Source organism: Lepidothrix coronata, unplaced genomic scaffold, assembly GCF_001604755.1.
Source record: "Lepidothrix coronata isolate B3197 unplaced genomic scaffold, Lepidothrix_coronata-1.0 Scaffold4, whole genome shotgun sequence".
NCBI classification, from domain to species: Eukaryota; Metazoa; Chordata; class Aves; order Passeriformes; family Pipridae; genus Lepidothrix; species Lepidothrix coronata.
The window spans coordinates 8,788,013-8,810,650 of NW_016690184.1; the positions used below are offsets into that span (position 1 = coordinate 8,788,013).

The 22,638-nt window shown below is 39.9% G+C and overlaps 1 protein-coding gene across 5 annotated transcripts in view; it reads right to left on the reverse strand.

Moving 5' to 3' along the window:
• Positions 1-1,039: 1,039 nt before the first annotated feature.
• The window catches only part of SNAP91 (synaptosome associated protein 91), a 68,444-nt gene continuing 46,845 nt past the window's right edge, over positions 1,040-22,638 (reverse strand). For 3 of the 5 annotated variants that reach the window (XM_017825956.1, XM_017825976.1, XM_017825949.1), the window contains 13 exons: positions 21,977-22,234; positions 21,697-21,774; positions 21,521-21,592; positions 20,967-21,050; positions 20,034-20,117; positions 13,175-13,312; positions 11,734-11,883; positions 10,545-10,575; positions 9,261-9,372; positions 6,156-6,239; positions 5,981-6,085; positions 3,736-3,836; positions 1,040-2,469 (listed from right to left, as the gene is read on the reverse strand). In XM_017825956.1, coding sequence (XP_017681445.1) covers positions 3,744-3,836; positions 5,981-6,085; positions 6,156-6,239; positions 9,261-9,372; positions 10,545-10,575; positions 11,734-11,883; positions 13,175-13,312; positions 20,034-20,117; positions 20,967-21,050; positions 21,521-21,592; positions 21,697-21,774; positions 21,977-22,234 — 1,289 coding nt within the window. In that variant the 3' untranslated portion in view covers positions 1,040-2,469; positions 3,736-3,743. The remainder of the gene's footprint in view (positions 2,470-3,735; positions 3,837-5,980; positions 6,086-6,155; positions 6,240-9,260; positions 9,373-10,544; positions 10,576-11,733; positions 11,884-13,174; positions 13,313-20,033; positions 20,118-20,966; positions 21,051-21,520; positions 21,593-21,696; positions 21,775-21,976; positions 22,235-22,638) is intronic. The other 2 variants (XM_017825964.1, XM_017825966.1) reach the window with 2 other exon arrangements.

Here is a 22,638-nt window from a genome sequence, read left to right on the forward strand (position 1 = left end):
ATCTTTATCAATTATCTGGACAAGGGGATCGAGTGCTCCCTCAGTAATTTTGCAGATGACACCAAGTTGAGCAAGAGTATCAATCTGTTGGAGGGTAGAAGGGCAGAGGGATTAGGACAGGCTAGATGGACAGGCCAAAGTCAAAGGTTTGAGGCTCAATAAGGCCAAGTGCCAGGTCCTGCACTGGGGTCACAACAACCCTGTGCAGTGCTATAGGCTTGGAGAAGACTGCCTGAAAAGCTGCCCAGCAGAACAGAACCTGAGAGTGTTGGTCAACAGCAGCTGAAGATGAGCCAGCAGTGTGCCCAGGTGGTCAAAAAGGCCAATGGCATCCTGGCTTGTATCGCAAACAGTCTAGCCAACAGGACCAGGGCAGAGATTGTCCTCCTGAACTTGGCACTGATGAGGGTGCACCTTGAGTGCTGTGTCCAGTTCTGGGCCCCTAACTATAAGAAGGACATTGAAGTGCTGGAGCATGTCCAAAGAAGGGCAATGAAGCTGGTGAAGGGTCCGCAGTACAAGTCTTACGATGAGTGGCTGAAGGAGCTGGGGGTGTTCAGCCTGGAGGTTTAGACCTTATTGCTCTATACAGCTACCTTTAATAAGGTTCGAGCCAGGTGGGGGTCGGCCTCTTCTCCCAGGTAACAAGAGACAGGACGAGGGGAAATGGTCTCAAGTTGTAGCAAGGGAGGTTTAGATTGGATATTAGTAAAAATTTCTTCATGGAAGGGGTGGTCAATCATTGGAACATGCTGCCCAGGGAAGTGGTGGAGTCACCATCCCTGGAGGTATTTAAAAGATGTGTAGATGTGCCACTTAGGAACATGGTTGAGTGGTGGACTTGACAGTGTTAGATTAACAGATGGACTCCATGATCTCAGACATCTTTTCCAACCAAAATGATTCTATGATTCTATAAAAGTCATTACCATATGCAACAGCCTCAGCAATCAGTGTCAGGACCTATACACATTTTTCCCCTTTCAAAGTACATTATTGTGCTCAACATCTCAATGATTATGAAACTGGCAACAAGATATTTACTTTGATCAAGGTGTTTATTGCATCTCAGAGGGCACACATGCACTGGGGTTTTTTGTTTTCTTTTTTTTTTTCCTGTTTGGGATTTTTTTTTAACTGAAATACAAAGAAAAGCCATTTTGAAATCAGCTTTTTATAGAACTTTCCCATTACAGTGTTATCCCCACAGCAAATTCAGATACAACCACTTTTAATGGTACCATACATTGATTAAATAGTTCATTTGAAAGACTTTAGGTGAATATCTTTCCAACCCAATATGCTTTTACAGAGAACTGCCAAGCCACTTGTAACACTGATCAACAGTGACCTCATTGAAGAGTCAAGATCTTACACCAAGCCATCAGCAGAAACAGTATGAGAACAAACAAAAATTAAAGAAACACAGTATGTACAGTAAAGGGCATGGATCTCTGGATCAGAATTAAATCTAATCACCAATAGTACAAAAGCTACTCACAGCGCATTCGGGGCAATGGAGAAAACACTAGCCTAAGGCATACACAGGTAAGCACTAAATTAAGAGATGTACATAAGAACTGAACAGAGATGAGTAACATCACTTGTAATGTTTTGACTACAGATATACCAAAAAGTGCTCTCGTATTTGAAATCCCTTAATGCCAGTACAACTATGGTTGCTTTTTCCCAACTGCATGGAGAGAAACTGACCCTTTACTTATTTTCAGTGCATTTAGCAAGAACTGATGAGTATGTCAATTTTAAATGCAAAAACTCAAATAATTAAAATAGATTTTAAAATAAAACAGCAATAAATATGGTACTTTTCAGACATGATTTTTCATTCTTGATAAATCATTGAAAAAGTATTTGTTATGGAAGTTTTCCTTTATATTACTTTAAATTATCTTAACATATACAGTGCCACAAAAATAAAACATTTTTTTCACCACAATTGAGATTCCTGTGACTGGGGAAAAAAAAAGTATCCTGCACAATTTCTTAAGTATTTTCTTTACTATCTGGTATTATCACACTATGCTTTATAACAGATAAAGGAGAAATTGAGTCCTAGGGAAATTTTAGGTGTCCTCAAAAAGTTATATACATTGAAACCTTCAAAAACCACAGACATAGCTCCAAATGGCTCACCAAACAACAGCTGCATAATCTGCCCCCATGGGATAGGTTCAGAAAAGCACTAGAAGGCATCAGAAACATACATCCATTGTTTAAATTGTAAAACACAAATAACCCAAGTACACAAATTCCAAGAGAGAGTAGGGATAACAGCTAAGGTAGTACACATTCCTAATGTTCACTTTCACAGCTGTGCTACACGTTTCAGGAGGAAGAGAAAATCTGAGTAAGCGCTAGGTTTGGTACTGGTGGCTCACTTTGAAACTCTGAGCATCCAATTGTAGACTCCAAACTCACGTTTTTAGCATCCAGTCAGAAAAACTGCAGCTGTGAATATAGAAAAGTATTAGATGAAAACTGGAGTACTGAGTTAGTAAAGCACATGCTAGAAAAGATCACCAAATCTGCTCATCTCTTCACACCTTCAAGGATTTGCTATCAGTTTTTAATGAAGCAGAATCTTCCCACAGACAGTTATGAATCTCTCTACTATATATATTAGTTATCTCTCTACTATAAATACTAGTTGGAAGCAGTGAGTCCCAGGAATGAAGGTGCATCCCCACTCCTGGCCATCTCCACCAAGTGCCATGTACACCTTCCCGTGGCTGGAATTTGGAGAAAGGTGAAGTGGGACTGGGTGATGCCTGCTAAGAGCAGGCTAATTCCATCCACTGCTGCCAACTCCAGTGCAGAGGAGGTTTAGAATTAAGCTCTAGGAAGAAAGAAAAGTGACTCATGAAGAAGGCTTTAAAGTTATGTAATGGTTGTCCTCCACTCACCTGGCGAATTATTCTAGTCTTAATTATAAAATGCCTGCCTTACTTCTGCATTCTTATTTTTTAATTGGCATTAGTGTTCAATTCAATTTGACATTTAACATCCTTCTCCAAAACCCCCACAGTAATATTTTGGTATTTTTTCCCTTCCATTCTGCAGTACTGTTTTTTCGCTTCTCCTCCATTTTCTCTTTACATTTACTCCTCTGTTCTTCCCCACCGTTGTTCTATACAGCCCTGCTCAGGACCTCATGCCTTAGCATTCGTAAAAGCAATGCCTTGAAAAATTGTATGGCAGGGGAAAACATTAGCTGGCAGCAGTTAAAATATGCAAATAACCTTCCCTTCATGACCAGAACACGTAAGTTGGTTAGGTTTTCCTCTTTTGAAACCTTTACACCTGTTATACAAAATCTGTTTCAACACCCACAAGACTGGAATATGCCTCTTCAACACCATTTCCCCCCTCAGAATTTGTACCCTGTTATAATTCTATATGTTTCAGTATTAATTTAGGAAAAAACCCAAACCTGAATCCTTAGATTTAATAGAAGCAAGGTAAAAATGGAAGTTACAGGTTGAAGATAATGTTTCCTGGCAGTCACTTTTGGCAAAAAATGTAGTTAAAAGTCAAGCTTTCAAGCCAAAATTAAGAGTGTGGACAGAGATTTCAGTTTTCATTATCAGTGCATGTTTCTATCTATCTCTGCAGCTACTGTTTTATCAGTCATATTCAACCTACTGGCCTAAACAACATCTGTGTGCCAGACGTGTACCACAGTGTGACATGCTTAAGCAGGCAGTCACAGAATACCTTATCGTTTACAAGAAATCCTTGATGTTAAGATCCGCTAATGGGTCCTTTGTTGGAGGTTTCTTGGGACTCTGAGTAGCAGGAGTTGGGCTTGGAGAAAGCTAACAGATGCCAGCCAGGAAGGCAGGAAAAAAACAAAGCAGACAAGAACACACAAGCGTTAGATAAACATAGACAGTTCTCACACAAGCGCATGACAAGCATGCTAAATTCTCATTTTTCTCCAAGTTCAGCATGGTGCCACTTTACTCAAGCATTGTTTAGATTCCATCCGTACTACAGGGTTAACAATGTGTGGCAGGTTTAATGGATAAGGCTATAGACACTGTAGATCCTAATTAGCACAGCTTCAAATCACACTCTGCCTGTAAGACAGAATGATGTCAGGATCACCAATCCAGACAGAAGATAAGCAATTGTTAGATGTTTAACACCAAGGTGCAGAGTAAGCAGAGTACATGCAGCAGAGCACGACTGAAAATTCCAGCAACTGGCATTTAAGTACAAGTTATTCTACACTGGTAATGTAAATAAGAGTCCAAAGTGTAGTAAAAACATGACTAGATTATACAAGTTTCCTCCTTTGGCAGGTAAAAAGCATCAGTTATTCCATAGAAAATGTCAGTTTTCAAGTTCCATGCAACACTTCTTACTATGGTGATCAAATGATTCTCTTATCCTGTCTTCACTCCTCCCTATCCCTTCCTTAACTCGGGGCACAAGAGGTATTTTGTATGTAGCCCTGGCATCTTGATGACTACTCTTCTAGAAAAATTGTCTATGTCCCACAATATTATTCTTGGTAAGTGCAGAGATAGTTTAAGGTGGGAGGAACAGCAAGACCAAGTACGTTCTTACTTGGAGCAGTTTCAAGATCTTACCATTTCCACATGGAAAACCCTGACAAGCCTCATTGGGAATGTAGTTCCCTACTTAAAAAGTGTGGTTTGCTACATGTTGGTTGCTTAATATTTGCAAAACAAGGGAGGTGACTTGGTTTCCAGGGTTATGAGTGAGATTTTTAGAGCTGAAGCATCAATTTCCATCTCCCACCTTACTTGAAAGACAAGATGGACTTCTGACTCACAAAGAAGCAAAATACTACAGCGAAGTCATTCCCTGCCTCTCCTCTGGATGGGTCCTTTTCTTTTCAGAGTTATTATAAACCAAAATCTACTTTGAAAAAATAGCCTGGAACAGGTATTATAGCTAATGCTGTATTGCCTACTGGCTAGGATCTAAAAGCTTTGCATCACAGTGGGTACATGATGCTACACTTCCAAATTTATGAGCATCCAGTTTAAAAAAATTCTTAGGAAACTATGGAAGGCAGCTGTTAATACTCACTTCAAAAGGAGGGATGGCATGGCTCCACTACTCAACCTCCTTCACCAATAATTACCCTGTTAGGTTTTTCCAGCATATTAAAGAAGGGCCTCATCCCCCCGGCAACCAGTAACTTGTGACACAATGTCTCCTGCTTATTTTTAATTAGTGTAGAATTAAAAATATGTTCGCTTTAGTTTTAAATGGCCAAACTTTTGTTCCCTCTATGTTGAAATATGTGAATGTCACAAAGTCAGATATAGTTTAAAAACAAGAAAAACTAAAGCAGTCATGGATCTCCCACTTAAAAAAGAGCACAGTGATCAAGATTATTCCTTTGCATTCCTCTACCATAATGTAAGTTAGAAAAAAAACTTCACAGTATTTAAATCTGTGCATTGCTGTGAAACGTGTGAACTCCAATGTTGCACACACTGTGGTAATTCATATTTGAATGCAGTTGTTTTGCACTGAAAGATACCTAGCAAGCTACCAGCCTGAAACAAATAAGGTTGTATTTATTGAGAAACAGCTGTCATGGAAGAACTGGAGATCTTAGCTTGTTCATAAATAGAAGGCTGGTTTTCTGAGGAGTCTCTTGTTGGGCTGGGAGGAAAGACGCCAAGTACAGCTCTAGTAAATTATGATAGGCTGTGAACAGGATAGGAACGCCCATCAACTCCACTTTGAGCTTTACCCAAACATCTCCCAGAACTTGAATTTAGTTAGCTGCTGGAGATTTTTCAAACCTGTTTCATTGGTCTCACACAAAGCAACTGGTTCATGTGATCCGCTGCAAGTTGGGCAGCTGATTTCTGTAAGGCATCTCATTTACAGCTCTACAGCTAGAGTTAAACTGAGATAATGCATACACATAAGCTACTTTCTAGAGAAATGGAGAGCAATCAGTAACGCTTACCTGTACACCAGGGCCAGTGGCAGCTCCAAAGGGGGGCCTCATCATAGGCTGCCCGTACATCACTGGCTGTTGAGGCATCATGGGCATGCCTGCACCTGCTGGGGGCTGTAAATTAACATGGAGTCAGCAGGGTTCTGGATGGAGGAAGGAGAGCAGTGTAACAGACGAGACTCACCATCCCAAATGCTGCTCCTGGCTGTGGGACAGGTGGAGTACCTCCTGCAGCAGGAACAGCACTTGCTGGAGGCACACCTCCTGCCTAAAAAATAGATTAAAAAAAGTAAAAAACCAAGAATCTAACACCAACCATCTGGAAACCACACAGTCTCCAGCATTCTCAAAGCTGTTCTGGAAAGTAGGACTGTTATGCAGCACATATGTAACCTCAAAACCACAAGGCTTCAAAGAATGAGAGAGCTGAATGAGTCCTTATGCTGATGCTCAGCTTGCTTCTTCATAAGAAAGCAAGGATGACAGACTTCATTCTCTTCATGAATAGTCCATTTACTGAATATAACACAAAATAGGACCAAGAAAACACACACTTTCCACTTCCTTCTACACTGTATAAGAAAGGGTTCCAATTTCACAACAGCTAACACACTATAGCACTTATTGCAGCACTGTATTTTAGTAAAAGCTTAAGCAGATTGTAAAGCTAAGGCAAATAACTGCTACAATTAGTATACAATGAAAAAATCAATTACACACAAAGATTCATTTTAAGTTAAAGAGTAAGTTAAGCCACATAAGCCACAATCAGAACCATTACATACTTTACTAAGGACAGTTTAGTTTATCTTGCTATGCTTTTCATTCCTATGCTTGAATTGCTATCATTTTCATTCAAATAACACAAGGGATAAAAAAGCCTATCTTTCTCTAGAATTCAGGAAGAGGGAACTGTTAGTTTAGTAGTTCAACTGGACATAGAGCATAAGAGCATCTCTGAACAAGGCCACCCCACCCTACTTACCTAGCATGACCTGCATATCATCCCTTTTGACTCCCTTGTCTGTAACTTCCCATGCACAGAGTCTCCTTATGGCCTTGAAAGCATCCCAGTATTTACTTTTCACAGATATATATACAATCCAAATTATTAATAACTCTGAAGAGAGGCAGAAAGCATTCAAGGAAGGGATTTAAAAATGGCAGTAGGATTTCATTACTACTATTGTATGGCCTAAGTATATTGGCACAATCTCTCAAGCTGTTACAGATGCACGTGTAGTCATGCCTGTGCTTCCACATCCTTATCTCCTACCTTGAGTCAGTTATATCCCACTACACTTGGAGAGCAGCTAGCACACTTACAGTTCAAAGGACAGTGTGTCTTTGGAGATGTGCTGGAATTACTCACTGAACAGTTCACTTCTGTGAATGCTGCATTTAGTGCCCTTGGTTGATCCTTGCTTCTACACTAAAATATGCCAGTTTCTCAGGAAGCTGGAGACAAGTCAAGATAACCTGTCCCAGATTCATTAATCAAACACCCTACATTTTCTGGCTGAGAATTTATGAACCTCTATTGCAGTCTGAAAGTTTTCTGGGGAGAATTTCAATTAACAGCTATACTGTGCTAGCAGCGTCCGCAGACTAAAACAAACATCTGGACACTCAGGTATGAAAAGCAAGAAATAGAAACACACAGGTTCATGACATCAGATGCACTGATTTGACTATTCACAGGAATGCATTGTAGCTCAAAATTCAGTTAGGCAGATGCCAAGAAAATGGCCACACAAAATGAATGTGCTTTTGCCTCAAAGCACTAGGGTCACTCCAGGGAAGAGGCTTTTATGAAATTCTGCTGATTTTAATCCAGAAATTGAAACATCACAAGGAAGGGAATAAGTGATCAAAACTTAAGTAGTTCAACAGTGACACAAAGAAAAGTTTAATTTTGGTCTCCACATTTATTTTTCCTGATGGTCTGGCTTTCTCTGGTTTCAAAAAATACCTAAGTGTATGATTTTGAAGAAATATATATAATAAATGTTTAATGAAATGCTATCAAAACTACCCAGCTTCCCAGAAAGACTAGTTACTTATCAGATGGTAAAATCACTACAAGATCAGGCTGATCTTAAAGAAGTTTGAAAATTCGGGCAGTACAACTCATTAGATAGTTCACATCCAAGTAGAGCAAGGACTGTTTGAAGACATTATTTTCAAGCTCACAGCACAGAAATGGTTAATTACTACTACCATATCAACACATTGCCTGAGAATTGCCTGCTGGCCAGAGAGTCCAAGAGGAGCTGTGTTAGGTAGTTTTAAGCCAGCAGTAATAACTGTAGTGCAGGTGAGGTGTTGTTAGTATCTTCATGTTTAGTATGTAAGTATAAAAAGAGATTAACAAAATACGATTTTCACTTACATTGTATAGTATTGCCCAGCCTTTCTATTAAGAAAAAAAGTTGATGTTACAACTAACACATTCAGTGAAGTAAAGGAATCCTTGTTCCTTCCGTAAGGTTAAGGAACATGCTTAGAGTCACGTTAACACCTAGCTGTGGCAGTAAGAAACTGAAACCCCTTCAGAGTTCTTTCTTTCCTTTCCTAAGCCAACTTTTTTCAAATGGAGGTTGATTTACGCCTTGTGAGACTTTTGACGAGATCAGGTATGACACCTCTTCATATTACTCTTGTAGCTTACTCATGATCAAGTTGCTCTTGTGCCAAAATCTAGACATTTAGCTTCACTCGATCCTCTTCTCTCAAAGTTAGTGCCTTCCGAATCTTTTTACAGGGTCATGGGTAATCTTAACTTTTCCAACAGACTGCTTTATCCTGCTAAATAAGCTACCCAATTCTAACCTAACATCAATCCCCTAATCAGTATGAATACTGTGTAGTATTTTGATCTACTTCATTCAGGAAAACTTTAAAAAAACCTGTTTATTTTCCCTCCTTCCAGTACTTCAGCTTTGGATCAATAGCATTTTCTTTTTGGGAAATCGACCTGGGCCTCATGCTGGCAAGACTTATACAGCTAATCACACACTTAGAAATGTCCATAGGTCTTGAATGTACATGTAGAGCAACATCTTGATACATGTTAGTGTATTTTTCATTTATGTGTACTCAATGATTTCTTTATGCCAGCTGTAAATCTGTTCTTAAAAAATGTGTCTTGAAACATTCATATAATTTATACAGAAGCTGTATAGCTTCTTTAGCTGAAGTAGACTGGAGCAGTGCCTATGTATGCTTGCAAAATCTCATGAAGTATCGATAGTTCAATACCAGCGTTACCTATGGATTAACTACCTACCAATGGAGCACCTGGGACACCACCAGTTGACCATGTTGCAGGTGCTACTTTTGGCTGCCAGTTGGCTCCTCCTGTTAACTTTTTCTCTCCAGCATTCCACTGAAGGTCTCCCCTAATAGAGAGGGAGACAGGCAGGCTATTATTTGCATCCTCCCACAGTGAAAATGAAAACGGATTGCAGCATACATTAACATTAGACGTGCAGCTACATTAGCTTATGGTGTATGCAGTTATTAACAGAAGGATATACTTTTAGTGACACTCAGTTTCAAGGGTTGTTAGCAGTAGACATCAGTACACTCTATACTGAAGTCAGTTACATGGTTATGGCCTTTGCGGTGATAATTAAAGAGAAGTTTTACTTAGTATTGACTGAAGGTAACATTGCATATACCCTTGCAAAGTAGGAAGAGTGACTGCTACTGCCTATTCTACTGGGGCCAGGCAGTAGAGCTGCCTGCTAGATGTCTTTGAAAGGTGATTTCATTGCTGGAAATCTTGCTCAGACAGCTGAAGGAGGAAAGCATTCAGTTCTGAAAAAAGTTGACAGATACAAGAGAAACAAATCATTCATAGAATAAAAGGGCTGTTGCAAAACCAGGTTTTCTTAGAGGCTGCTCTATCCAGAATAAAATACATAATTTGAACAAAGTAGATTGAAGGAAGATATGTTTTTGGGGATAAACCTCTTGATGTGTTTATACATATCCCTCCTATCATCTCCACAGAGGCACAAAACATTTTGAAGTCTTGCATACAGAGGAGCTAGACTAAGACGATATATTAAAAAAAATAAATGCAATGTTATAAATATTTCTTTTTGCAAAAAGAAGCTTTTCACTGCATGGAATGAACTTCTTTTCTATTTTGTAAGTATTTTAATGCCTACACAATAACTACATCCAGCATCTGTAAAAATATAACAAATTATATCTTAGCCTAGATTACTGAGAGGAGCTATACAATTTATTATCTGAACAATTTGTTCACTATAAACTGTTTGGAAATCAGCCATTCAATATGAAGACAGTAATTTACAGGAAAAAAAATATTTCTCAGACTCAGATTAAAGACAGCAAGTTTAAAAGCTATGTCAGGAACATTGAACCTTAATTACTCACTGAATCTGTATCAAATAGAATACTTTCTCCAGAATTTTTCTGAACTGATTGGGAAGCAGGGGAACATAACCAATTCATTGTGTCTTAATAAACACTGAAATAGATGTAAGGCTATACAGTAAATTTGAAAACTTCCTTTTATTTTAAGCAAAGTTGAACTTACTTTTTTGAAGTAGTACCAGAAATTCCAAGATCTGAAATTGAAACAAAAAAAAGAAATAAAAAAAGAAGTCACATGTTTAGTAAATTAAAGAATGTCCAAGTAACAGCTTACATTTCATTGCACATGGGCTTAAAAAGAGTAAAAAAGTTTTGGCTATCTTCCTTTAGGCAGCATTAGAGGACTGAGAGGACTGGCCACATCTACCCATTCTTCAGGACAAACATTTGAGAAATCCTGTACATGTCTTACACTTGGAGAAGGCATTTTTGCTTCATAAGCAAATCAAAGTAACAATATATTTAGGTCTACAAAACGCTAACTTATTTAAGAGCACCAAACTATTTACCATGAATGACAACAATAGTTTCTGTTCCTCGTTATACAAACAGAAATAAAAAGTTGATTTTCAAATACACATAAATCTGAACATTACCTATAAGTTTTGCACTGTTTTATCTGCTCTATCACACATGGAAATCCCAAATAGTTTCCTTAATTATCCTTTGGAAGAAGTTTTAAACTAAATTTTAAAGAATACTTTTGTCATATGACCAGTACAAGTCCTGTAAGTCAGAGATTGCTGTTTGACTTTCTCCCCAAACTTGGATATACCAAATGACTTGCAGAAGATGTTTCAAGGGATTAAGAGTTCTGCTAACTTCTAAGCATAGTAGTTTCCCCCCACATCTAATGGACGTGTATGTATCATAAGATCAGTTATATCTTTGCTGTGGTGTTCTTGAGTGCTGGTACACTCATCACTCCCCTGCTCCTCTTTCTTTCATTAAGCATGAAGCCAACTACTTGTGTCCACCAGCTTTGCTGCTTAAATTCCACAATGCTATCAGATACATTGGACAATTTTCACTTTTCCATCTATTACCCAGGAGCACATCCACTTAGGAGTCTGAAGTCTCCCTGGAATGTATCTGAGACAGTCACACATTACAAATCATACCTACCAAACAGATGCCATTATTTGACTCAGATCCTGGGCACAAAGAAGGACAAATCACAAACCCAGACTACCAGCTATCTGGATCAGGCCTTATTCCTGTGAATAGCTTCCCCAGTTTCTCCAGCAAAACAGAAGGATACTGAAGCAAGCTAAAATATACAGGTATTTGACTCAATGGAAAAGTAACACAGCTACATGCCACAGCACTTAAAACCAAAATTTGTCACTTACTGCCTACTAAGTTTGCAAGAGACGAATCAAGATCACTTCCAAGGCCTTTGCTTGCTGCTGAAGCAGTGACTGTTGCTGTTGCTGTAGGTGCTACAGGTTGACCAGAAGGAACCATAGTTGGCATAAGAAGATCACCTAAACCATCAAAAACTGAAAGTGAAAAGAAAGTTGGTTAGAAGAGCAGCTGTGGTAAGAAGAGCACTGCCTGCCACTTTGCTGTTGCTCCAACAAATATAGCACAGACAACCACATCACAGGTCTTACCAAAACACCATTTGACATTAAAAATAATGCCAACAAGGGCATGCATGTCATTTTACTAGACACTGAATGTACAGTAATCCTGAAAAATCTATACCAATGAAAACTAATATGAGAAGACATGCCTAAAAGGACTTTAATTGGAGCATTCAATCTACATAGATACAGCACCACTTCCACACTACACTATTTTTCCAACAACCATTCTTGGAGAGATGTCAGATGCACACATATTATGTCAGGAGATATTCATTTAAATGCTTTTAAAATGAACATCTTGCAGCAAACACCAGTCAGAATTACTGTGGCAAAGGCAGTCTTATACCTTGACATCTCACAGCAACAGGATTGGAAGTCTAAAGTTGTTACTATTCACTTGCAAGCAGCAGGGAATTGGGAAAACCTACTAACATGAGATCAGAAGGAACCAGAACCATCCACACCGACAGTGCTACCCTCCTTAGTCCAGTCATCTAACTCAGAAGTTCATTTTTTAGATTCCTTGAAGTCAAACTGCTTGGTATATCTCATGCCTGAGTTCTATCTTCTGATCTGTATTTGAGGTACATGCTAATGTTAAGTCAACAGGAAAGGGTAGCATGTGCACTGGCAAGCAACCAAATACCCAAGCAGCAGTACTACTTCCACCTTTTTTTCTTATACAGTTGCAGGACTCACCAATTTTAAGTTTGTAGCAAGGACCCAGCATGAAAAATATAGAACGGAAGAGATGCAAACAAAATGACAGCAGTGATAAAAGTTTAGGCTTATAATCAGGCAAAGAACGCTATGCCACCTTCTGTTGTGTGTACCCTCAGGTGCCATGCAAGCTCAAGAACACCTGTAGCAGCGGCAGCAAGATGACTTGCCTATATAAGTTACTTACAGAATAGCGTTTTCCTTGCGTAATTCCTAATTCATGCTGTTAAGCACATGCAAGGATGATGTTCACACTAGTTTGATTTTACTGACATGGTAGTATAAAAAATGGGTACAGAGAGCCCTTGGGCACACACCAGCCTAAACACTGCCCTGAGGTTCTTCCAGTAGAGAAAGAAGAGAGTTCACTGATTTTGCTTGTACTCAGATCCTAAATATGGTATCATTAACTCATCTAAACACAATAACACATTAACTAAAACACGTTAGAAAATTCACAAGAAGAAATCCTGTGGCTCACCTGATGCATCAAACGAACCGCCAGTTGTTGGAGCTGTTGTCCCAAAAGCTGCATCGAAGTTAGGCTGTAGTAAGCTGGTTTGAGCTGGAGTGACTGGGGATGGTGATGGAGAGGGTGCAATAAAAGAGCCTCCAAAGCCTTTAAAAAGTTACATAAGAGAGGTGTGGACATTAGAGTCAGTCTTATTAGGCTGTGTTTAACAAAAGCTCAATCTATAGAGGGCAGAAGGATACAGATAATTCTTACTAGACCATTGTAAATAACTCGGCACTCCACAAGCATCCTTGGTATGCCAGGTATGACCATGGAAATGTAAAGACTTACTAAGAGTCACCAATAAAAACTCTGATGTTCTATACTTAGTTTTCTGCAGAGGCAGACCAGCAGCGGAGAGAACGCAATTCTTCCAGCTCTACACGCTACTGTTCTACGCAAGTAATCTCACAGGCAGAATGCAACAAACAGCTCAGAAAAAAAAGCAGTAGAGGACTAACTTGAGAAAAGCATATAGATCACCCATCAACTACTTTGGAATCTCAATTCAGATGGTAGGGTTTTACTAATCGAGTTTAGCCCTTCTCAGCATCTTAAAATATTTTGGTTTTCCTGGTCAAGATGTCTTCAAGCTGTCCCCCTGCCCCCATGTCAAAGCAGGATCAACAGCATGCTCAACTGAACTGCTTCTAAGGTGGAGAATCTCCATGATTAAGGTTAATGTAAGGTTATAAACCTGATGTTTATATAAATATACCCTATTCATGGAGCCTCATCCCTGGCAGGGTTCAGGGTCAGGCTAGATAAGGCTTTGAGCAACATGGTCTAGTGGCAGGTGTCCCAGCCCATGGCAGGAGGGTTGAAACTACATGATCTTTAAGGTCCCTTCCATACCAAACCATTGTATGATTCTCTAGCTACAAGAAATGCACTCCAATGCTTGACTATCCTCAAAATCCCTCCCTTGCCCTCTATTTAATTTGATTTCCCTTGCAATTGAAGAAGACTTGTATCTACAGGATCTGGAAACTGATTAAATATGCAAAGACTCCATCAAAATGAGAAGAAATATGACACTTTCTCAATTCTCTTTAGTCTACCAGCCATTTCTCTAGTCAACCTCTTCTTGAAGTGATTGATGAGACCTCTACACTGTATCTTCAGTCTCTTAGCCTCAGATTTTCCAGGTGCCCTTGCATAGAAAGGATCAGATCTGAGCTCCAACCAGGACTATGCAAATACAGCAGGAAGAGCACTTGGACAACCAGCAGACTGTACAGGAAGTGTTTTGCCCCGCAAGACAGTGATGAGCCAGTGTTTAACCACTGCCTTTAGTTTCTTTTCATGGAACTTCCTGCCTTACAGTCTACTATCCTTATCTGTCCAACTAATCATTGCTGCCTTTGGACGAAAGCTTGAACATTTACTCATTTGAAATTTCTCCTTTAGAGAATGTTGTCCAATATTTTAAATTTCATTTTCTTCCAAAGTAAATACATGTTCTTTTCATGTGGATTGTTGAAAATAAGTGCCCATACAACTTACCAATTTAGAAGAGATCATCTACTTACACTGAACCCTTATCACTACTTGCCTTTTACCGAGTGGTTTGCACCACTGTTATGTAAGCAGTCAACTGATTCCTTTCTTCCTCAGCTTTCTCCAGCTTTCTTTAGTTATCAGTTCAACAGGGATGTCAGTTTTTTAAAATTGGAAAATAAAGAAAATTCTGAAGATTTTCTAAACACTCTTTTACACAAACTGCTTTCCATGGTCACAGGATATATCAATCAGTACAGTATGCAGATATCTTACTGTGTTGGTCCTGACTGTTAGAGAGTTAATTTTTTCCATGTTAGCTTGCATGGGAGTATGTTTTGGATTTTTTGCTGAAAACAGTATTGATAATACAGGGATGTTTTCATTATTGCTGAGCAGGGCTTGCCCAGCACGAAGGCCTTTTCTGCTCCTCACCCCACACCACCAATGAGAAGGCTGGGGATGTGCAATAAGTTGTGAGGAGACACAGCTGGGATAGCTGACCCCAAGTGACAGGGACATTCCATACCATATGGCATCATGCTCAGCATATAAAGCTCTGGGAAAAAGTAGTTTGTCCTCTCAAAGTAACCATCACGCATGATGGAGCCCTGCTTTCCAGGAGATGGCTGAACATCTGCCTGCCCACGAGAAGTGGGGAATGAATTCCTTGTTTTGCTTTGTTTGCACATGCAGCTTTATCTATTAAACTGTCTGTATCTCAAACCACAAGTCTTCTCACTTACTATTCCAATTCTCTCCCCCATCAGACTGGAGTAAAGTGAGCGAGTGGCTGTGTGGAGCCTGAGTTGCTGGCCAGACCATGACACTTAAAAACACTGACAACAGCACATTTCCCAGCTGTGAAATCAAACATCTGCCAGACATTTAAAGATGTTACAGGCCACAGCTCAACATAAAGAACTCATGCTCAAATTGTGAGCCTCAATTATATCAAATACTACTGTGAGCCCTCAGACGCTCTCTCTGAAAATTTAGCTTTCTTAGAGAAAAAAGACTAAATGCCAAACGCTTAACAAATGTTGAAAGAATGAGAGAAATTTATATATGCACACACTGGATGCAAGCATTTACACATCATATTTTAGAAGAGAAGCAGGTGAGCATTAGATAACTGTATTCAAATCAAAACCCTGGGTGGGCAAATGAGAGCAGTGTGCCATCACTGGGTCCTGGGCACCAGGCCAGCAACTTGCTGTACCTCCGGCAGACAGGGTTTAGTTGTGGAACGCCTGGCCTGTATGAACAGATACACTGGCCCCAGACACAGCTGGGAGAGGACAACAAACCTGACTAAGCACTACAGGTCCAGGAGAATACAACCTGACTAGAAACACCTCATAAATTACATCCTTCAGCTGAAGCTTCCCAGATTGCAGGTAATGACTGAAAATACTCAGATGGTAACCTATACTGGTCCCTTCATATGCCACTGACCAAGGGCACCAGCTGGAGCCAGGGAAGCAGGAACAGGAAAAGCACAGTGGCTTGCTTTCTGCAGTCCAAAGAGCACTTCAACAGTCTGTGTGAGCTTCCCTGTGTTTATTAGGCCTATTTCAGTGCAATGGAACAAAGAAGCCTTTATCACCCAAACCCCAGTCTACAGCAAGTCACATGCTTGCAGATGCTAACCCTGAATGTGGACAAACACAGTGGGATCAGAGATCTGCTTTAGCTCTCTATGGTCTATTCTTGAAACAGGTTTGTCATGGGATAATTTAGGTTGGAAGAGACCTCCGGAGGTCAGGCAGTCCAGCATCCCACTCAAAGGAAGTCTAATCAAATCAGGTTGCATCTTGGCACCTCCAAGAGATTTTATTGCTTCTCTGCATGGCCTGTTGTCATATCAGACCATACGTTAGAGTATTCAACCAGAGTTTCCCCACACACTCTGCCTTTTTTACTGTCTTTGTGCACCTCCAAGAAGAACATGGTTAGTCTTTTCTGTATACTCCCATGAGTTTAGACACCTAAAAGGCTTCCCTTTTGCCTTCTCAAGGCTGAATCAGCCCAGTTCTCAGCCTCTCCTTATACGTCATGTGCACAAGTCAACATCTGTGTGGTTCTCCACTGAACTCACTCCTGGTACATGTTGATCACCCACACCAAGAGATTCCCCAGTACATTCCAGAAGTCCCCTGGATTATCCATGCCCAGCTGTATTCCCTATCTCCCTTTCAGCACATACTATGGTGATGCAAGTTGCCTGAGTGCCAAAGCTTGTGATAGTGATGCTTTCTTCAACTGTTTAAAAAATGCTTCCTCTACTGCCTCTTCTTGATCAGGTCTGTAGCAGATATCTGCTGAAGCATCACTGATGCTGGGCTGTCCTTTGATCCTTGACACAAGCTATGTCCTAGATCATCACCTGTCCCAGGGCAAAGCTCCATACATTCAACTATCTGCAGAAAAGTACTAATCTCCAAAAAAATCAGACCCAGAAGCAGGCTGACAAGATCCAGGAATGACAAAGGCATTCACTACTGCAATTCTAAATCACATTTCAAGAGCCTGTCTTTCCATTTCCTGAGTGAGAACAAGGAGTCTGGCAGAAGGGTATGATCCAATATCCATAATTAAGATTCTGTTTAGAAAGTTCTGTAAGCTTTTGCAAAGCCCCATAAAGTGTCTGTTTCTCCAGCTACAGAAGAGAGTATTTGCCAGCATCTGCTGAAAATCTGCATGATAAATGGTCTTAATTCCACAGCTTTTAGCCTTGCACTATTTAACAGGAACATCAGACACAAAAGCCATAAAAATCCTTTAACAGACCAAGTTCCTAGTAGTCTAGGTCTTGCACAAGACCCAGAGCAAATCTGCACAAGCAACAGCAACCAATTTAGATGTGGTGTCTGGACATCCCCAACTGCCTGATTTTGAGGTTGCTTTTATTTACACATTCAAGTAAGATTTTATGTAAGAATATGTTACTGGAGTAAATACTGGAACACGCATGCACACAGTTTAACTAGATAGAAAGATCTAGAAGGGAAAATGGCTAGACTGTTGTATTTATCAGCATAGATCTAGTCTCGTCTGCTAAAAGGCTTAGAAGAGTAGGAAAATATTTCTACCATACTTCCTACATCAGTCAAGAAGGAACAGAAACTTATTTGACAGCACAACACTTAAGACAACTATGAATAGTAAGTATACTCATAACAATATTCATATAAACACTTAGTACAACCAAACACTCATAAACCATGAAGGACAAACCTTCAGCCACTATATGAACTCTGGACACTCTTAAATTTAAAACTGGATTACACTGCAGGCTATACATCTGCCATTATCAAGACTGAACAAATGCTTAGCAATATGCTGCGATGTTTACAGACTCTCTCTGTTTGCCAAAAAAAAGATTCAAATCTACTTGGAGCCCTTTTGAATGTATATTCAAAGCAAAAATAAAATAAATTTTAAGAAATCATCCATTCATCCCAACTGCTTAAGGTGGGCTCGAGTATCTAGACTTAGAACATTCCTTTTATAATTTAGGTTTTGATTTAGTGCACCTCTTCAAATTCAGAGACCACAGTGCTGAGGTTTAAGCCATCTGGAGCACAATTTCTACTTGCATTTAAGCTTAGTTACAGATAAGGTCATAAAATATTTTGTATTTTAATGTTTGCACAAGCAGAATTAGCTTATGTCCAACAACATGTTCGCACTCAGTCCCCCAACACCACACATAACTGCAAATGACTGGCATGTTTCAGAACCTACAGTTAAAGCTTGATCTTTGGTCTTAAGCTATCCATAAACTAACTAATACAAAGACCTATTGAAGCACATATGAAGAATATAAAAACAAAAAGTAGTCTTCTACCTTAAAATCTGAAGTTGTCTGCACTAAAGCTTTAGCATGCATTTAGACATTATGTACCACTTTGAGTATCTAACTTGCATCTCTAGTATCTGGAATGATTGAGAATGAACATATACATTATTTTTATTATCTAGACTACTTCTACCTTCCTATGGCACAACTAGACGATGCCCACTCTTAGAGCGGGTACTAGAAAACGTGTCTTCTGAGATGGCCTCAGTGTGCAAGCACACACCTGTATCAACTCACAGCACCCAGCAGATTACACACTGAATATCTCACACTATGTACCACTCCTAAACCAGAGGACCTCTCACAAGCATATAAATGGCAAAACATACACAGGGCTGGACTTTTGATACAGTGTGAGTTGGCTTGAGAGATCTGCAAACATAGGGACAGCAACTGACGTCAGGGCCCATCGTAACTAGAATGGGTTAGCAGTAGCATAAAGGGCAGACTGTCACTCCAGCTCAGAATTAAAGCCACAAAGGTACAACATGAAGCTAAAAATCACCTTTGAAATTCATGAGGGATAACCTAGCAACCAATTCTACTGACAAATTGTGCTGGTTTTGGCTGGGGTAGAGTTACTTTAAATCACAACACAAATTCACCTTTCAGAAACAAGGGAGAACTTAAGACAAATCTTCTACAAACCTGAAGTGCATTAGCTTCCTTCCTCCTGATGAAGATGTGGCCTACAAACTTCAGACTGGGATGGGTGGGAGTGACAACTGTTTAGCACAATCACTATAGCCACTACAATACGTGGTATAGCAAGAATTTTGGAGAATGGTACACACAGAATTCAATGGAAGCTCCTCGTCTGTAGGATGCAGACTACAATGATACAGTTATTTCAACCTTTGATATAAGGTGTGACAGTGATGTCACATTCAGCACTAGCAGAGACCTCATCTTGTCCAGTATAAGGAGAGGGTCTCTATCACTTCTATGCCCTTGTGTTGAGAAAAGTGTACTCTCACCATCCCACTCTCCTTGGCTGAATGCAAGACTGCTACCAAGTCATTCATTCAAGCTACTAACACTTAAGTGTTCAACCTGCCTCCCTTAAAGCAACCAAACTGAATGAACTCAATGCAATGAAGAATAATTAGCAGTAGGAACAAGAAGCATAGCTTGAAACACTGCTTAAGTACTGCTACAGACAGCCAAAGAAACTTTATACAGACACTCATATTCAGTGAACAGTACAGAAAAATAAGAGTTGTGTGGGAGGTAGGAAAACAAAGAGTACGGAAAGAAGAAAATCTAAGAAGTTAACTTGTACTTCGGCACATTGCCTCCATTATAAATCTCTCTAGTTTTAATTAAAATATCTAAAGTACTGAGAAATCTTATGATTGATTATATTATGCCACTCCAAAAGTTTATCTACACCCAAGGAACATAAAAGACAACTTCTTAGTATTGCTTTAAAATAATAAGTTTTTAGAAGTTCTTTATTACCAGCAAGTAGGTCTGCAGAAGCTGAGGAACTAGAAGCAGCCTGAGTTGTGGGCTGGGGTTCGGGAGCACTACTTCCAAAAGCATCTAAAGGGAATTCCAGAAAGCATCAAGAAAAAGTAAAGAGTTCAATATTAAATATATCAATTCATCACTTATCATAAACAAAAGATGAAAGGATAACCACTTCAAAATGAAAGTGTTTGGCCATCTTTATTGCAGAGCAGTACCATGGACACAAAGTTCAGGTGGAAAAAAGGAGGTGCAACAAACCAGTACTTGAAAGAAATCTTTTCTGTTTAAGCCTCTCCTCAGAAAACCCATACAAAGCACAGCATTCAAGACAACAGGGTTAACTCATTTGGAGATGAATGCACTGAACCAGACTTTGGAATAATTCCAGCCAGAACCTAGTGACTCACATTAAGTCTTTTTAGAGGAATATTTCACTGATGTTTCAAATTCACTGCCTCTAAGCAACATTCCTGTTTTGCAACACACCTAGAGTTGGCTGTGCCTATCCTGATTTCCACCTTGTCAAATCCAACAAAGATCCTGTGACTCAGATACCCAGTTTGAGACAAGTCACCCTTAAAACTTCAGCTGCTTTGAGAAACGGAACCGAAAGAAAACAACATGATCATGGAGACTTGCAAAGAAAGAAAAAAGGACACAGCAGACTTTCACTGGACATCTGAGGAAGAGCCACACATGCACTGACTGAAGACAGAATGGCAAGTGTCATGACAACAGAATGACCACACCAACAGTTTATTTGCAGTTCGTTATTGTGCTAAGAAGGGGACATGCTAGTCTCAGCCGTAATGCCACACAAAAAAGTTGTGAGAAGGGAAAACCTGCAGCTTTAGCAAAGTGCAAAGGTAATTGAAATGAAGTGATTCAACTCTGAAGTGGTGAGGAAAGAAAAATACCCACCACCAAATAGGTCAATCACACCTGAAGAATCCACCTTTGCTGGAGAGGCAGTGGGTAGAGGAGAGGGGGCTGCAAATGCATCCACTGCAGTGAGCACAGGATAAATAATATTTAGTATCAGCAAGGCAACAATGATAGCTAAATATTTCAAAGCCATATAGGCTCCACCAGTTAGAACCACAGGGTTGGTAAATTCAGGTAACAGTCTTCAGAACTGCAAACAGAAAATGTTACATTTCTCACACAGCAACTGAAAACCACAGTACTTTAAAGAAAGCATTGTTTATTAAGAATTTCCTCATGCTTAGAGAAGGATTTACTCTTTCAACAACCACATTATTTATTCAACTTCAGTGTCAGCCAATTCATGGTTTGCATCTTCAACAGGTGCACATCTTGTGACCAAAGCATCAAATCCACAACTTAGTATTTCTTAGTATTTCAGCTTAAAGATGTAAATCGGTAGGAAGTTGATTTTTTTTCCTTTTTTCACTTACGGAAAAAAATCCAAACCCAGGAAGTATGAAGAAAGGCCTGTGAAAACAAGCACTCACCAGATAAGAGATCACCAGTGAGAGAACTCTCAGGCACAGGAGAAGCCGCAGGTGGTGGAGATGAAAATGTATCTTCCAGAAAAGAAAGAAAAACCAAGAAGTAAGTGTCACTCAAGTTAGTTTATATCATTGCACAGCACCAAAGCAGCAGACCATTGGAAGAATTCTCTCTTTACCTGTACCAAAGAGATCTATGCTAGGAGTAGCATCTGGTTTAGGTGCTGCAGGTGCATCAGGAGCAGACTCAAATAAATCTAAGGCCAAGAACACAACACATCTTTAACTCATTTTTGAAAGGCAGGACTGAAAGCAGAACTCTCAAATTTTGCACATCATATTTGAAACTAATAGGCTCTCTGGTTTGAAAGCCTAGCACACAACACGCATGCAACAATGACTGTTTGGTACTCCTGACAGATCAATCCACCAGAATCAAAGAGTTAAAAACAAAATTACCACCAAATATATCTAGAGCAGGAGGAGCGGAGGTGGTGGCGGTAGCAGAAGTGGTGGCAGTAGTGGTAGTGGCAGTAGCTGTAGTAGCAGTAGCAGCAGCAGCAACAGCAGCAGCTGGAGAAGGAGTTGTTGCAGGAACTGGAGTGGCTGCGCTAGTTGTAGGGGTAACTACAGGAACAGCAGTCTCTGTTGGCTTCATAGCAAAGAGGTCCAGCTCAGGAGCAGCCTCTGCACTACCTTCGGATGGGGCAAAGGGGTCTTGTAAAAAGGAGAGGGGAAATATATGTGTATGCATACTTAGGATCAGTGAGGGAGGAAGTCAAGAACAAAGCAACTACAGGCAATGCACATACTGCAAATACACGCACATGTAGAGGACGTCGCTCTAACATCTAGCTTACTTATCCAGACATGTTACTTATGTTTTTCTAAAATAAAGACCATCTGAAAGGCTGAGCAGTTTAGTTACTAGAGGGGAGAACTTTCACAGGCTGTTTGACAAGGCCAAAAAACGAAATATGACAAAAGACTATCCAGAGTACTGCTTACAACTCAGCGCTGAGAGAACTGTTTATTAGCACTACCAAATAAGCACAAAGTTACTGGGACTCGGAAACAGGCAGTTTTGTTAAGCATGCTCTTCAGTCTAAGGTTTGTTTTGA